Genomic DNA, 16,592 nt, shown 5'->3' with positions numbered 1-16,592 from the left:
CCAGGGGTACAGGTTGGGAGATTTACCATGAGCAATGAAAGATGTCTGCAGTGGGCATGATGATCATGGTGACACAAATGCTGGTAGATGACCTCTAAGGGCCTCTGGTTGTAAAACTCACAGTTCTACATGATTCCCCAATGGACATGGTTAACATTGTTTTGTGACAAGCATGTACCTTTCATAACTGTGGTATTTGCACATAGCCCTCATTCAAAAGACTTCCAAAAATTTAGAGCCAATGACCAGTGTCATGGCTTAATACCTGCAGGATACTCCAGCTGCTCTTCTGACTCCCCCTGTCTGTGAAGGAGCTTCCCTTTGCAAGGAAGGAAAAAAATCCCAGTCTGACCTCAGAGAGATGTTGATGGGTGGCAAAGGGAAGAGAAGGCTTCTGACTTCCCAGCGCATACCAGAGGGACTTCTCTGACAGGGCTTTACATCTGTTAGGAACAGACTCAGCTGAACTGCTGAGCCTTAAGAAGTGTGCACCTGGATCTGATGCACACAGGTACCCAAAAGGAGCTCACAGATCATGTATGGAAAAGCCTGATTCCTGAGCATGCCTGCAGGACCAGGAGAATGCCACAACTCTGGACTGTGAGAGGGCTGGATAAGCCCCTCTGTGCTCTTTGTACCCACAGGCTCTGCGTGGCTGGCCCTGTATAGAGGTTCTTAGGGCCTGAGCTCACCTGCTGCTTGTTTCCCTTCTGCACAGATGTGCACAGCCCCCAGATACTCGTGCCTGCTGCCTCTGTCCCCTCCCCTCTCTCCATCTGTTCAGAGCCAGGCCCTGAATTGCTCTAGATTTGAGAGGCCCCCCCCTGTAAAAAAGGGTCTTTCCAAACTCACAGAGCTGGGCAACTACACAAGAGGCTGCAAATGCCATGTGCTTAGAGGAGAAAAGTAAACCCAACTTTTCCCAATGCCTCCAGCTGAACACTATGAAACCCCAAGACGAAAACTCAGTGGTAAGCAGCTTTCCCATCCTGAGCCTACCTCCAGGGACCAGGTGACCCAGGCCCTCTCCTCCTATCATGCCACAGCCCTTCCCAGCCCTGGCATGCTGTCCCCCAGAGAAGACCTGCCCAAGGAGTACATAGCAGGAAAGAAACTAGGGTTCACCTTCGGTCCCAGGGGTGGGAGGAAAGGGAGCGCCTGGAAGAGGAGCCACCCCCCACCCCGGGGGGGAGGAAAGCCAGTTATGGAATTCCTGGGCACCAACAGAAGCCCCAAAGTGCTCCCCTGGAATCCCTCTGTGTCATCAGGCATTTGAAAGATGTCTCCCTCTTTCCAAGAGCAAGGAAAAGCTGCCAGCCAATAATTACTTTTTAAAAAATAGTGTTTTCTTAATAACATTGCTGGGAGGAAATGGGATGGAGATTACAGTATAGAGGCAGACCACGCTATCTGGCGAAAGTGAAGTCAATGTTAATGGAGCACAGGAAGAAACCTTTGTCTCTAGATGGTGTGGGGACTCTCTGGCTGTTTCCCCTTAGAGTTAAGTTTCTGAGGTCCTAACCAGAATGTTTCAGCTTCCCTCACTTTTCTAAGGGCTTACTTCACATGGATCGTTTCATTTCATTCTTTCTATTACACCCTATGAGGCAGGTATTTTTATTGGACCCATTATACGCATGGGAAAACTGAGGCACAGAGAGGTTACATAACTCATCAAAGGTTATACAGTTAGTAAGGGCTGGAGCTGGTCTTGGAATCCAGCCACCCTGGTCCTAGAGCACATGCCCTAACCACTGGGCTCTCTACCATTACCTGACTCACTATGGTTTCATCCTGACACAAGAACTGTTGCCAAAGGGCTTCTTGCTCTATATTTAGCTCAGGGATTTTAAGCAATACTTCAAGACAAGATTCTAGTTTGACAAGATAATTTGGACAAGTCTGAGGGGTTGGTTCTAATGAGATCTAACCAGTTATATTCTACTGAAATGATCCAGAATGATAATCCAGGAAAAGTAAGGCAATATGCTTTTAATAATTAATTCCATTTTCTTTCTCTTACTAGATATGCTTTTAATGTCTACTTTTTAACCTGTATTTTATGTCCTATTTTATTGTAATGACCACAAGTGATATATTTTTTTAAATATTTTTTTAGCTGTAGATGGACACAATATCTTTAATTTTATTTATTTATTTATTTATTTGTATGTGGTGCTGAGGATCAAACCCATGGCCTCATGCATGCAAGGCAAGCACTCTACCACTGAGCCACAACCCTAGCCCCACAAGTGATATATTTTATTTTAGATTTCCCACTTGCCTTGCCTTGCCTCAAAGGTAACTTTTTTTTTTTTTTTTCTCTTGTGGCACAGGAGATTTAACCCAGGACTTAGAACATGCTAGGCAAGCATTTTAGTCCTTTTTATTTTATTTTGAGAGAGTCTCACAAAGTTTCCCTGGCTGGCCTCAAACTTGGGATCCTCTTGCCTCAGCCTCCTGAGTAGCTGCCCCAGATGATAGATAGGTGTGTGCCACCATGCCAATAGTTAACTCTTTAGTTATTAAATATTAATGTTACAAATAACACATGAGGGCAGTTTTCTTTTTTGAAACAGCAAAACCTTCCAAATGAGGCTAAGGTTCTCCTTTAACCAATCTCTCCCTCAACTCATGTACCCTAACCCCTGTCTAGAGATAATGGTGACCAACCTTCTAGATCTCTTAAGAATTTCTACATACATGTGTTGTATATGTATCTGCAAAAGATATGTCTTACTGTTATTATTGTTTGAATAATTGTCATCATCCTGTAAATATTGTCTTGAAACTTTCAATTGTTCGATCGTTGACATTTCTTGGGGGTTCTTCCATGGAACTGAGATCAATCACATTTGTTTTGACCATGGAACTAAGCCGCATGAGAATACCACAGTTGGCTTTTGGATGGTCATTTGTTTCCTCTGTGGATCGTCATTTGTTTCCCATTGTCATCATGTCAAAGAACAGGAGGCTCTCTGAGCCCTCCTGGGACTGGGACTGACCTCAGTCAAGGTCAATGTTCTCTTCTGTGTAAGCAATCACAATGGGCCACAGCATATCCCAATGCTGGGTTGGAGCTACCATATCTGCACAAAGGGTGTCAGAACCTCTTTGGCATAAAATCATTTTTGGAACTGGCTAAGTTACCTCCCCAGGATTTGACCTCTTGCCTCTCATCTAGGGTCAATGATCTAGAACATATTCCTTAAAAGGCAGAGATCTGCAGGAAAGGAGAAACCTTCTTGCTCTCAGGTTGATTCCTGCCACACACCAGGATCACCCAGTTGGAAATCAGCTGAGGTCTACTCTGGACCACAAACTGAAATAAAATTCATAAATTTCATAAATAAAAAATCAATAAAGTTCTTTACCTGTAAAGAGAAAGATTTAGAATAAGAATTCTTCTGATTCTAAAAATGTAACAATCCCATAAATATCCATAAGTTATGTCACACCCACACCCACATCCAAACCCTCATCCATCCAATGCTGGGTATTTAGCGATTCAGGGAATATAGCTTTGCTCACTCATCATTAGTCAGGCTATTCAAGAGCTGGAAAGTGAGTCTCACCCTGGGGTGGCTACGTGGGCAGCGTCTGGAGCAATGAATAAGGAAGAGAGATAAAAGCTCTTCAAAATAGGTTAAGTCCTTCAGAGCAAACGAGCAGACCTGAACAGCTCTCTTGACTCTGTTTTCCAAGTGGTGCAAGGAAAGCGGAGGGCCTCTCCCAGCTCTGATCAAATATTGACCCAGTGCACTTGCTGGCCAGGGTTCAGACTAAAGGACCAGCAGCACCACGGAGCCAATGTTTGCAGAGAAATTACTGCAGCCCAGCGCCTTGTAGGTCAGGCTGTGAAACAACCCCCGATAGAGCCAGGGCTTCAGAGAGCCTTCCGGTCCTTCCTCAGAGGAGCAGGTCATGGGGAAGCCACTTAAAGTGAAGGACCTGTGCAAGGAAATTGACAGAGAGGGGAAATGTGGTTCAGCTGCCAATGAGAAGGCAACTTAAAGGGCATCTGTGGCCCCTCGCCCTCCTCCTCCTCCCCTTAATGCAAGACAGCCCCCTTATAACCAAACAGGCCTCAAGGTTAGGCCCTGTCCTGCCCAGCTCTCTCTGGGACAGCTCCTTTCCCTGGTCCCACAGGGTGAAGTGGGGAGTTATTTTTAGAAATCAAGAGCTTCACCTCTTCCCTGTTTTCAACTTGACATCTGAAATGCTCTTGAAGTCCTCTCTGGAAACTGACCTGGTTCTCTGAAAACTGAGGTGTATGGAATTGCTGAAATGCTCTATTGATGGGGAAAATCATGCAGGACATAGTCACCCTCTTCTTGCTGAGGCCCTAAAAGATTTTAGCAGGTAATATGAGGAGGGCCTGGCAGGGCTGCTGAGCACTCTGGGATAGGCATGAAGCCAGACAGAGCCTGCTGTATGTAAGACGGTCTATAGCAGCACAGCCCTACAGAACTTTCTGTGATGATAGGAACATCCCATCTGCTCAACACAGAGCCACTAGCCACTGTGGCTACTAAGTACTCATAGTGTAGCAAGTACAGCCAAGGGACTAAAATATTAATTTCATTCTTAAATTTTAAAATTAATGTAAATTTAAAGAGCCACATGTGGCTAGTGGCTATAGAATTAGCACGAGTCTCAAAGCTTTCGCGCCTGGGGCACGTGTGTGCTCATGCATTTGTCTGGGGAAAGAATCTTCTTAGAAGCACAAAAGAATTCCAGATCTCAAAAGTAAAACTAGATAAAATACCTCATCAATCTGTGAGATAAAACTCACTTCCTCAAGGAAGCCTGCTACAAGCCCAGAGTATAAAGTTTCCTTGTCATATGTCTATGGCACCTTCTCTGCACATCTGGAAGAGTGTAAAGTATTGTTTGCCTTTTTAAAAGCAGAATCTGACTTTGCCCACTAAACTGTGAGTCCCATGGAATCAGGAACCAGATCAGTGTGCCCCCAGAGCCTAGCACACCACCGGGGATGAGGAGGGCAGACACTACCTACCTGTTGAATGGATGGAGGGAAGGAGGGAGGGAGGGAAGAAGCAGAAATACATGGGTGAACAAGCTAACAAACAAATTAGGGACACACTTCACTCCAATAACTGTGGTTCTCAAAACCCAACCAAATCCCCCCAAAGGAGGGATGGGGGCATATGTCTATCACTCCAGGCTACCACCACCAATTGAGACTATATGGGTGTACTCTGTCTGCCTCCCAGGAAAAATGCACTTTCCTTCCTCTTTATCACAGAGCATTTTTTTAAAAGTTTTTTTAGCTGTAGTTGGACACAATACCTTTATTTTACTTATTTTATGTGCTGCTGAGGATCAAACCCAGTGCCTCGCATGTGCTAGGCAAGCACTCTGCCACTGAGCCACAACCCCAATCCCGCAGAGCATGTTTTTTGTACCCCAATCTAGTATTTATCTCATCTACAGTGAACTAATTATTAAAAAATCTTTTCTCCACCGGGCGTGGTGATGCATGCCTGTAATCCCAGCAGCTCGGGAGGCTGAGGGAGGATTGCAAGTTCAAGACTAACCTCAGCAACTTAGCAAGGTCCCAAGCAATTTAGCAAGACCCTGTCTCAAAAACAAAGAATAAAAAGGGCTGGGGATGTAGCTCAGTGGTTGAGTGCCCCTGGGTTAAATCCCTAGTACCAATAAATAAATAAATAAAAGTCTTCTCTCCCCACTAGATATAGACTCCCGGGAGGAAGAGACCTTGTCCTGCTCAAGTCTGCTTCTCAGCCTGTGCCATTTTTGCTCTGCAAAGCACAAATGCCTTGGCAAGCTCTGTGCAGGCTTATGTGTCTCATTCTCTTTGTGCTTCCACTCTCACCACTCACATAGCCAGGGTTGGACTGTCAGATTGAGCAAATAAAAATGCAGAACACACAGTAAACTTCTGAATTTCACATAAAGAACAAATTGCTTTTTTAGTGTGAGTACTTCCCATGTAATATTTGGAATATACACATACAAAAAAAAAAAAAAGAATTTGTTGTTTATCTGAAATTCAGCTTATAGGACATTTGGTACTTATCTGACAACCTTAACTGGGGGCTTTGCCAGAAGCAGTTAGCCAGCAGTGAGGAAGGTGTGTGGCAGGGTGGGAAGGGAGCAGCGAGATAACAGGATCTGCCCTGCCCAGGCTAAGGCTTGGGTAAGCGCTGCAGGAGCACTTACCTGCCATCTCTGACTTCTCTGCCTTCTCTCCCCTAGCCCTGCAATTTCCCCTATGGCCTATGAAGAACCACCTTCTCTGCACATCTTCTCTGTACCTGTGTACCATCAGAGGTCTAAGTGCCCTGTAGCGGGCTCAGTAATGCCATGGGTCACCTCAAAGAGGTCACAAGTGCAAGCCCTCTGGCGCTGGCTCCCTCTTGCTGCCCCTCGGGGCTGGCTGCTGAGCTGTGTGCCTGAACCTGTCCATGCCCAGGGGTTTTTCTCCATGTACAGAGCAGTCAGGTCCCGGCAGAGGAAGATGGGAACCCACAGTGACATCCCGAATCTCAGTGTGAATAGAGTGGGGTGGGGGATGGTGCTGTCCTGGACTCTGCAACAGAGAGAAATGAAAAGCCCAGTCTGGGGGTTCTGGTCAGGTCTGCAACACAGCACCTTTTAATTGCTCTCTGACCTCATGGCTTGGGACATGCAGGGCAGGGCATGGCTGTGCATCTCCCTGCTGGCCCCCTAGAGGGAAAAATGGAAGTGTGCTTTTCTGGATGAGATTGGATCTGAATATACCCCATGGCCCTCAACTCACTGTCAGAGGAGGGTCAGGTTCATTTGGTATCACCTTGCACACGATTCCTGAGTTACATTAGAGGTGGGAACCCAAAGCCTTCTTGTGGTAACCTGACCTCCACCAGAGGCAAAAGACACCATGTGGCAGGGGAGAAATCAGGGGGAATACATAAGGACATCCCACACTGGGGACAGAGTAACCAACTTGTGCTGGGGGGGAGTGTGGCCCAGGGTACCATCAAAGGGGTATTCAGGCCACATGTGATCCTCAGAATGCCATATATAGATCCCCAAATGGTGCCCAAGCAGCACCAGAAAGGAATGCAAAATTCATGATCTAAACTAGTTTGGCTCGGTGGCTCTTTGTTAGAGGCCCACTGGGGGTCCGTGAAAACTTGCTGCTGTAAGTAAAATTGTACGTATATGTGCTTTTTCTGGGGAAAAGGTTTCTACCAGATTCACCAATGGGTCTGTAGCCCCAAGAAGGCCCAGAACCACATGCAGTTTTCCTTGGGCTGGCTTCTTGAGCCTGTAGGGGGGAGGTGGGGCTCAGTCAGAAAGGGGAGGGGCAAGATGGTTCTGAGACCAGGCCTGTGGGCCACCCATGCTTCCCATCTACTCCGGCCTGCCCCAGAGGCCCCTTCCAGAGAGAGGCTGTGCCTGCATACTCTGAATACTCCAGCACACAGCAGGACATCTGCAGGGTGAAGCACACATGGGATAGATCCAAAGCCCCGGCCCCTTGGACAGCACAGCCCAACATCTCATCACTTGTGATACCTCATCAAATCCTCAGGACAACCCTGCCAAGTGAATACCATTCAGGCTTTCATTCTGCAGATCAGAGAACTGAGTCTGGAGCAGTTAAAGAACCTTTCCAGATTTACATGATGACAGTCAGGAACCAGTCTCAGGCAACATGCCTCTCTACACAGCCTCTTAGAAAACCAGAGTTACACATTCCGTTTTCTCTTCCTCTATAGGAGCTACCATATTAAAACCAGCAATCCTGATAAATAAGAAAGTCATGAAAATAAGTGAATGAACACTATGGAAAGTGAAAATGAATGGGAGAAGTCACATGGTGTGTGAAGGGGCTCGCAAAGATGCTATATTGGATTCCAAGGCTAAATTCCAAAGGTCCGGCTCAACCCCCTCCAGCTGTATCTGCAGTCATTTCTCGGGGTCCACAGAAGATTGGTTCCAGGACCAATACCAAAATATCTGGTGCTCAAGTCCCTTATATAAAATGGCACAGTATTTGCATATAACCTGTGCAGATCCTCCCGTATTTTAAATCTCTAGATTTCTTGGAAACAACTATTCTACGGCACTGTTTAGGGAATAATGACAAGGAATAAAGTCTGTACATATTCAGAGAAACTTTTTTTTCCCAAATATTTTTGATCTGCAGTTGGTTGAATCTGCAGATGTGGGAACCACAGATAATGGCACACTGATGGTAAGGACCCATAAAGACAAGCCTGGCCATCACGACAAGCTGTTCCATGCTTGTGTCCCCTCCCAACATGCAGGAAATGAGCCCTCTGGGCAAGGGAGAAGAGGGGAAGCAAATTCCTTTCTTGTGAGATTCTAGGGAGGGAGTAGGGGGCCAGAACGGAAGGGGGGGGGGAAGAAAAGTCCTGATTTGGAAGTTTCCACTGGCTTTCAGACCTCATCCCACTCATCAATGAGCCCTTTCAGGTTGCCTCTCCCCAACTGAGTTATCATTTCCTGTCCGGCACACTGTACTCATTGATGGGGTGTCAGCAAATCCCACCAGTTTATGCTGGAAGGACCCAAGGAGACTGGACAGGAACTGAAAGAGGAAGAGAAAGAAGGCAGAGGATAAGGAATGGCTCTCAATCCCATATGCAATGGGACATTCAGTCAGAATGACCAGGGAATAAAGGAAGGTAATATAGGAAGCTGAATTACCTTTGGTTTGTCTCAGAGGAAGCACAATAAGGACAGGAGATAAAAATCAGGTATTAGGGGGTAAACATTCAGTCTTGCCTCTCAGATAACCCACCATCAAAGGCCTGCAAGCAAGCAAAGGAGTGAACTCTTGTCCTGAGGGCTAGGAGTGGGTGTCTCTGGTCTGTGTAACCAGGTTCACACCCTGAGGAAGAATCCAGAATACCTCAGTGTAACCAAGTTCACACCCTGAGGAAGAATCTAGAATACCTCAGTCAACTTGCAATGACTCTCTCTCTTTGACTTTTGCCTCTGACACACAGAAGTAGACTCCCTGGTGGCCTTGTCTGTTCTATATGGCCCTCTATCCCTGGCCATTCTGATTGGTCGAGAAAGAGCACCTGACCCAAGTTAGGCCAATCAGAGTCTTCCCTTGTGTTTGTCAACTTGGAACTGGGAGAGAGTCAGTGTGTCTGCTGTTGGGAACCACAGATAAGAAATTCAAGAACTCTTCACAGTCAAGCACCCCAGGGTGTGAGGGAATAGAAGCTGAGGACAGTGTCAGAGGGAAACAAAGAAAAGACAGAGGGAAAGCTGATCTGGGGCTTAGGTCTGCCCAAAGTCACTGCTCTTCTCTCCATCTGGTAGGCTGCATAAGCTTCCCAGATATATTTTTGTCTCAACCAGCATAAATGTAAAAGTGTCACTTGTCACTAAAAGAAGACTAACTAAACTGGTTGGCACCAAGGGGTGTCTGCAGTGGTAACTGCAGGCTCTGTAATACCATCCCCCTGTGAGAACAATGCCTGTGTGAATTAGAGACACACACCTACCATCCACATGTACAGACTGGGTGGCAAGTGCCTTATTTGGTTAGGCAGACACAGTGGTATGCCCAGTTTGCGTCTGGAGTTCAAAAAGTTGCTTATTTTCTGTTTTGGTCTTCTCCTCATGTTTGCTTTTCTTTGCCTGAAATGATGTGGCGGCTTGTGTCTCATCCTGAATGTTTACAGACATGTCTGCTCAGGCCGTAGCACCCACAGCCATCCTCCTGCCTCTTTGTTGAGCAAGTCAATAATGCCATGAGTGTCTGCGTGCCATATCCCAGACGGACAAGCACAGCTTCCCTCATCTGTCCCTCTGCACCAACCTCAATTCCAACCATGACGGCTCTGATGGGGGCTCTCTAGACGAGGGACGTCATGAGAGGCCAGTCCATCAGAAAGACTCGGGCCACCATCTGAGCTCCAGCCAACTCACCTGCAGGTCAAAGAACTTGCTGTACCTCCGGTAGATGGTCTGGGAGGTAGAGTCGGACCAAGTCACGTTGATAATGTATACCTGTGGGAAAAGGGAAGAGCAGGTGAGCAGGTGACCAAGGCAAGCCTTCAAGCTGTGCTGGACATCTTTTACATGTGTGTAGGTGCACCAGGGCCAGGGCCATGCTTCTTGTCTCATCTGTCCCCCTAGAAATAAATGTCAGGTACCATGTGGATGCTACAATATACATCTGAATACATTGCACCCACATGCAGACCTGCACACATCTAGAGGAACATTCGATAAAATGTTAATGATGATTTTCTTAGAAGGGTAAGATTAAAACAAGTGGTTTTAATTTCCTTCTTTTTAAAAATATTTATTTTTTTAGTTGTAGTTGGACACAATATCTTTATTCCATTCATTTATTTTTATGTGGTGCTGAGGATCAAACCCAAGGCCCTGTGCGCGCTAGGTGAGCACTCTACCACTGAGCCACAATCCCAGCCCCTAATTTCCTTTTTTATATGTATATACAATGAACATAAAATTGGGGTCATTACGGTTTTTTTGTTTTGTTTTTAAGGTGGTTGATCTACTGGTTCTCAAACTTTAGAGTAATTTTAGAAGATTCCATGAGGGATCTTCCAAAATTATATGTACCTAGGTCCCACTCACTAAAATTCTGCATAGGCAGACCAGGGCACGGGGACTCGGACATCTACACTTTCAATAAGCCCAAGTTATTCCGCTGCGTTCATCCTCAGCTCACTCTGAACAATGCTTCAGAGACCATAAGCCCTTCAGAGAGCTGCAAGTCACCTAAGTGTCCCTAAGTCTTAGCTTGGTGCCTGGCACACAGCAGGTACTCGGAAAGATCTTGCTACATTGAACAATCAAACAGGATTGTAAAATAAGAAGCAGATTCACAGAAGAGACGTTAGCTCATTTGCGACCTTTTCTCTGTGGGATTCTTGCAATGAAGATGTTTCAGGGCCAGACTGTCACCCCAGTTCCCAAGGCCCCCTCAGGCTCTGCAGGGCTACTGCCTCAAACCATTCTGGAAGGTGTCTGGGCCATTAGGTTGCTGGAGAAGAAGAGAGAGCTCCTGCCCACAATCCGGCCTGCTCTTCCCACTATTTTTGTTCCTCCTGGGAGAGGCCTTAGTTAGAGAGCTGGGCCATCTCCCATAACCACAGGGCTCTTGTGCTGAACTCCGTGGGTACCTGGGCCAGATGTAACCCAGGTGAGACCTCAGGAGAGAGGCAGAAGCTGTAAGTCCCCAGTGGTGGTTCCCACACCAGGATGCCTATCAGAATTCCCTGGGAGACCTGCAAAAATGCACATTGCCAGGCTTTGCCTAGTGATTCTGATTACAGAGGTCTGGAGGGACACTACCAGTGAGGAGACCAACGTAGCCAGAGAAGGCTAGGGTCCAGGCCATGGTGAGGGGAGAGAATGTGAGCAAAGAGCAGCATTTAGACCCTGGGCACACACTGGCTGCCCTCCCTTGCTGCCTGGACCGGGGGGGCTTGCCCGTGAATGCCCAGGTTGCATGCTTGGCATTCAGGTAACTGTGCTTCCTCCCCTTCCATTGCTAAGTCACGGAGCCAGACTCATGCTGTGGGGAGAATTTGTTCCCAAATGCAACTGAGGAAAGAGCCATAAAGCCAGGCAACTAGGACTGGATGTTGCCATCAGAGATTTCTGACATGAGATCCTGATAAGGAAGAACATTAAATAAAAGGCCATCCCTACCTTCACAAGCTCAAAATAAATTATTGACTTATTATAATAAATAGACATGGATATGCTTTGCTTTATATCATATGTAAATGTATGTCTCATACAATAAATTGTAAAACCACTTAGCTAACGAAGTGTTAGCTTATGTTTCGGTAATCAAATGTGACGACATGCTAGTACAGTATAAAGTATTTATACCTATTAGCTCATTTAATCTTCAGCCCCACAAAGTAGCAACCAGTGGTATCTTCACATGGCACAGGAAAAAGGAGAGGCTCAAAGAAGTTAGTAACTTGACTGAGCTCCATAACCAGTAACATATTAAGCAAAAAAACTTGAACCCAATCTAGCTGAGTCCACACCCCATGTTCTTGACCATACTGGATATCTTAGTTCATTTTCTGCTGTTGCAACACAATACCTGAGACTGGGTAAATTATAAACAATAGAAGTTGCTTTGGTTCTGGACTCTAGGAAATCCAAGACCATGGTGCTGGCATATGGCAAGGGTCATCCCATGGCATAAGGTGGAAAGGCAATTGAATGCAAGAGACAGAAAGGAATCAGGGCTGAACTCATCCTTCTATCAGGAACCCACTCCCACGATGGCAGCATAAATCCATTTAGGAGAGCGGAGCCCACATGACCGCTTCACCTCTTAAAGGACCCACCTCTTAACACTGTTACCTGGAAATTAAATGTCAACTTGAGCTTGGAGGGGACACTCAAACCATAGCCCCTGGACTATCTCCCTATATGAAAATGTGGGAGTGTGAATATTGTAATCAAACTACTTGATCAGGCCTGAAAGATATCTTTTAAAATAAAGCTTCAGGTGACCTGAAAAGTGTGAGCCAGCACATGCTCAGGGGGGTGGCCAAGAGGAACATGGTGGAGACAGGGTGCAGTATAGGCAACCCTGAGAGCTCAAGACCAAGAAGAGACAGAATTTGGGCCCAGACAGAAGCCGGTGGTTAGGACTTCTATGAACCCAGACCACCACAGAGGAACCGTGTGCACCAGAGGCTTCACTGATGAGGCAGGAGGCGCTGGGATTTCCACACGTTAGAACCCACCCCATTCCCGCTGCTGACCTCCGGCTCCATCTCTCCCCGGCCCCACTTCCATCTGCACTTTCCCTTCCCACAGGTCCCCAGGCGGGGAGCAGCTGTGTGCACCTGCCAGGTGTTGCCTGCTGAACCTAAGGAGGCCCCGAGTGGCCTTGCCAGCCTGGAGAGAAAGCGTTTGAATGCCCCTGCAGGACACAGACAGCAGCCTTTCTCCTGGGCCAACCAAGCGGAGCCCAGAGGAAGGGCTTAACTGGGGCTTAACACCCACCCTCCACCCTGCGGAGCAATTAGGGGCTTCCCTTCACCTCCCAGAGAGAATTAATCACAGGCTCACAGTCCCTGGCAGCTGGGATCTGGGGAGGCGTGTGTGTGTGTGTGTGTGTGTGTGTGTGTGTGTGTGTGTGTTGTGTGTGTGTGTGGTGCTGAGGATCAAACCCAGGGACTCACACATGCTAAATGGCCTCTTCTTTGGCGGAAGAGGAACCTAGGGCCCAGCACCGTGTCTTGGCAATGGGGATGGTCAGGTAAGGAGTGAATTCTGGAGACAGCCACAGCCAGGTTGCACTCCCACCACCACCTTGTTAGAGGCTGGGAGACCTCAGCCCAGCCTCCCAGACCCTCAGACTCCCCCATACAGTGGTCACCACCTTCAGGGCTGCAAGGCCTGATGCATGCTCAGTTATCACTGTAGGGTGCTCATTTTTAGTGGAAAAGCTGGGATGGGGACACAGACCCCCCCAATTCCTAGCCTAGGACTAGCTGGCACATGACTAAACATGCCCCCCCCCTTGGAAAAGTCCTTTGTCTTTTGAAAACTTATAGGAACCATTTCTGTTCTGTGGGTCCATTGACTTGGACCCACACCAAAAATGCATGCTGTGGAGAAATGGTCAGAGGAAAGGGGTGACAGAAAACTGTCCCTATGACCCTTATCAGTTATAGCCACACAGCCAGGACAGGGCCATACCCCCTTCCCCCGAAACAAACAAACAAACACAAAAACTTATTCCCTTGTTTGGCAAAGAACTGCTCCTGTTGACACCTTGCTCCTCCCTTCCTATGCCCCAGGTGGCACAAGCATGGCACAATGGCAGGGGGTAGACTCTCAGTTTCTCTGAAGTTTCTGGGATGTGCGAGAGGCTCCCTGCATTGAGGAAATAGTCAAAGTCCTCTCTAGAGATAAGCCCAGGACACGGGGACAGTCTCCAGAGCCTGTTCTCTCATCGGCCTGTCTGCTTTCTTCCAAACCTTGAATATCCTAGATTATCCCTCCAAATGAGTGATGGGGACACAAAATTCCAGCCTGGCCTATTCCTAGCAGCCCTACCCTGACACCAGAGTTTCTTAAGTCTCCCTGCTGGCGCTGGAAACTTTAGAGATAAACTGCAGAGAAAGAGCAGGTGCTGGAAAGGGGGACAGGGCGGAGGTCACCCGAGAAAGCCAGCTCTGTTTACCGAGCCTGCGTCAGGGGCCCAGATAAACCCCCTCTGGTCTCAGGAGCAGCCAAGATAACATTACCCGGCAGCTGGGTCTCAAGAAAGGTTTGGCAATTAAACATCCTGCTTCCAAGCACAGTACTTGGGGTTATGTTTCCCGGGTGGAGTTTCCCTTCCTTCTGGATTTTGAAACGCACGGATTCTATTTCCCCATCTCCGGCCCTTTTGGGCAGATGGTGGGCGGTTAGGAAGCCTCACTAGAGACCAGCAACTGTGTGCAGCTTCCCCTGGGTCAGCCCAGGCGCAGGAGGCCATGCGGTCACAGTCCCCTGCTGGCTTACCTGTGTGGAGGAGAATTCCCCCACTGCAGGCACAAGTGTGGCGCTCTCATATGACCCATGTGAGGCTGCACTGGGCTGCCCTCTGTCCCCCAGCTCAGGTGGCCAGCCAAGTCCAAGCTTTCCAAACTTGTCTTCCCAGTGGGTACTTCTCTCCTCCATTAACTGTGCTCCAACAAGACCATGACCTGGATGCAAATCAGACTTGCAGCTCAACCCTAGAACACAGAGGATGAGGCCCAGTCTGGTTCTGTGGAGGGATGGGTGCCCATATAGGATCTGGGCTGATGGATCAATACCCGAAAATAGATGGCCCAACCATTGCTAGAAGGCCTAGGACCCGCCCGTGCTCAATCAGAAAGCTCTGGTAAGTACCTGTGCCCCATCTGCTGACACAGTACAACAAGAGGCAAGAGCTAGAAGTGGTGGTGGCCACTGCACATCTCCATGGCACCGCTGCTCCATTTACTGAGGAAGATCTTATTTTTCCTGGACCCTGGCCAGCTGACCCTGCCCTTGGCCAAATGGAAACTCAATGACCAGCTTCCTATACCTGCTGTCCCCACCATGGGGCTGGAATCAGCTGGCTAGGACTAGGGCCATGGCATACAATTGGATAAGTTGTCCACTGCCCAAAGTTGCTAGTCAAGGGACAAGCAGAGGTGAAATCCAACCTATTCTCTAGTTCTCAGACTATACATCCATGCAGAGAAAGGGACACCTTGTTCCGCTGCGTGGGCTGTCGCTATTTTCTAGGGTCCTTGAGGTCACAGGATCACCTCAGTCTCAGTTCCTCAACTCCCCCAAGTCTATGGATGGAGAGAGGCCTAACATTTGGGATTAACTGCTAAAGACCATGGCCCCTGAAATCAGAACAAACACAATCCTGCAGTCAATAAAAGGGACTTTACATCCGGCGACATGATCATTGCTACGGCCTCCTACTGAAATTCATCACGCCAAGTACTTCCCCCAAGAAATTAATGCCACCCCTCCCCACCGCAAGGTGCTAATAAATTCTACCTTTCCATTCACACTGCTCCATGTACTAAGTTCTTATCTGGCAGGTTGGGGGAAGAGTGGCAATAAGTCCCAAATTCAGCCAGGCTCCTTCTGTAGATCCAGACCACCCAGCATGGCAGAGGACCCGGGACTGCTTCTGGTACAAGCAGCTACACCAAACAAGGCCAATTCCCTGTCTCCTCCCTGCTGTGCCTGCTGAGCCTCCCTGGTGTTACATCACCGGCTGCATCCAGAGACAGAGCCCCCCTGGGTGCCAACGTCTGACCTGGGCCCCCATTAGCCTCACAAGCCTATGTCCATCTCTTGCAGTGCTCATGGTCTGTGTTCACAATTAGCCAATTATTATATCTGCCTTTGTCTGCTAATTGTTGGTGCAGAATGAGCCAGTGCTTGACAGTGCTGTGCTGGTCTCTATTTAACACGGGTGAGTCCATCTCCCTCCCAGGGGTCCCTCTCAGCAGAAAGCGTCTTCCCCTTCTCTTGGCCTGCCAGTCCACTGGGCACAGCGTGGTAATGACTGACTAATGAGAGAAAACCTACAGAGTCTGGAGCAACCAAGAGGTGGCTGGTGACACCCCTGGAGACTGTTCTCCAACCCAGAGGCAAGCCCCAGAGGCCAAGGGGTAAAATACAAATACATCTGACTGGATGCGAGGGTCTTTGCCAATCTGAGGCCTTGCCAGCAAAAGCAAATTCAACAGCCTGAGGCCACTTGGCTGAAGTTTTTGGGCTCAGCCTGGGAACACTGAGAACCTCAGGGTGTGGCCCTATTAAAATTCCAAATCCTCTGGGTGGTGGCTTGTTCCTGGGGGGCGGGTTGCAGATTTGGGGAACACCCACCACTTAGAAGCCTGGACTTGCAGGGTGACGTTCACTCCAACACACACAAACACTCCCAGGCTGATCACAGGGTTAATGATCAGGTGGCAGGTTCTTTTGGGTCCTCAGTCCCCAGACTGCAGGTTGTCAGGGAGCAGTGAGAGGGAAGGCAGCAGAAGCGCATCCCAAAAAGAGTGGTGGGGTGTGTGCCAAGA

At 48.1% G+C, this 16,592-nt stretch overlaps 1 protein-coding gene across 2 annotated transcripts in view; it reads right to left on the bottom strand.

The window, feature by feature from the left end:
- The window catches only part of Sh3pxd2a (SH3 and PX domains 2A), a 217,337-nt gene that overhangs the window by 161,209 nt on the left and 39,536 nt on the right, over positions 1–16,592 (bottom strand). For both annotated transcript variants that reach the window (XM_027930218.2, XM_071610941.1), the window contains exon 2: positions 9,946–10,026. In XM_027930218.2, coding sequence (XP_027786019.1) covers positions 9,946–10,026 — 81 coding nt within the window. The remainder of the gene's footprint in view (positions 1–9,945; positions 10,027–16,592) is intronic.

Source organism: Marmota flaviventris, chromosome 4 (genome assembly GCF_047511675.1).
Source record: "Marmota flaviventris isolate mMarFla1 chromosome 4, mMarFla1.hap1, whole genome shotgun sequence".
Taxonomy (NCBI): Eukaryota; Metazoa; Chordata; class Mammalia; order Rodentia; family Sciuridae; genus Marmota; species Marmota flaviventris.
Note: the sequence above shows the minus strand (reverse complement) of the source record. Positions and strands in the feature narration are given on the sequence as shown.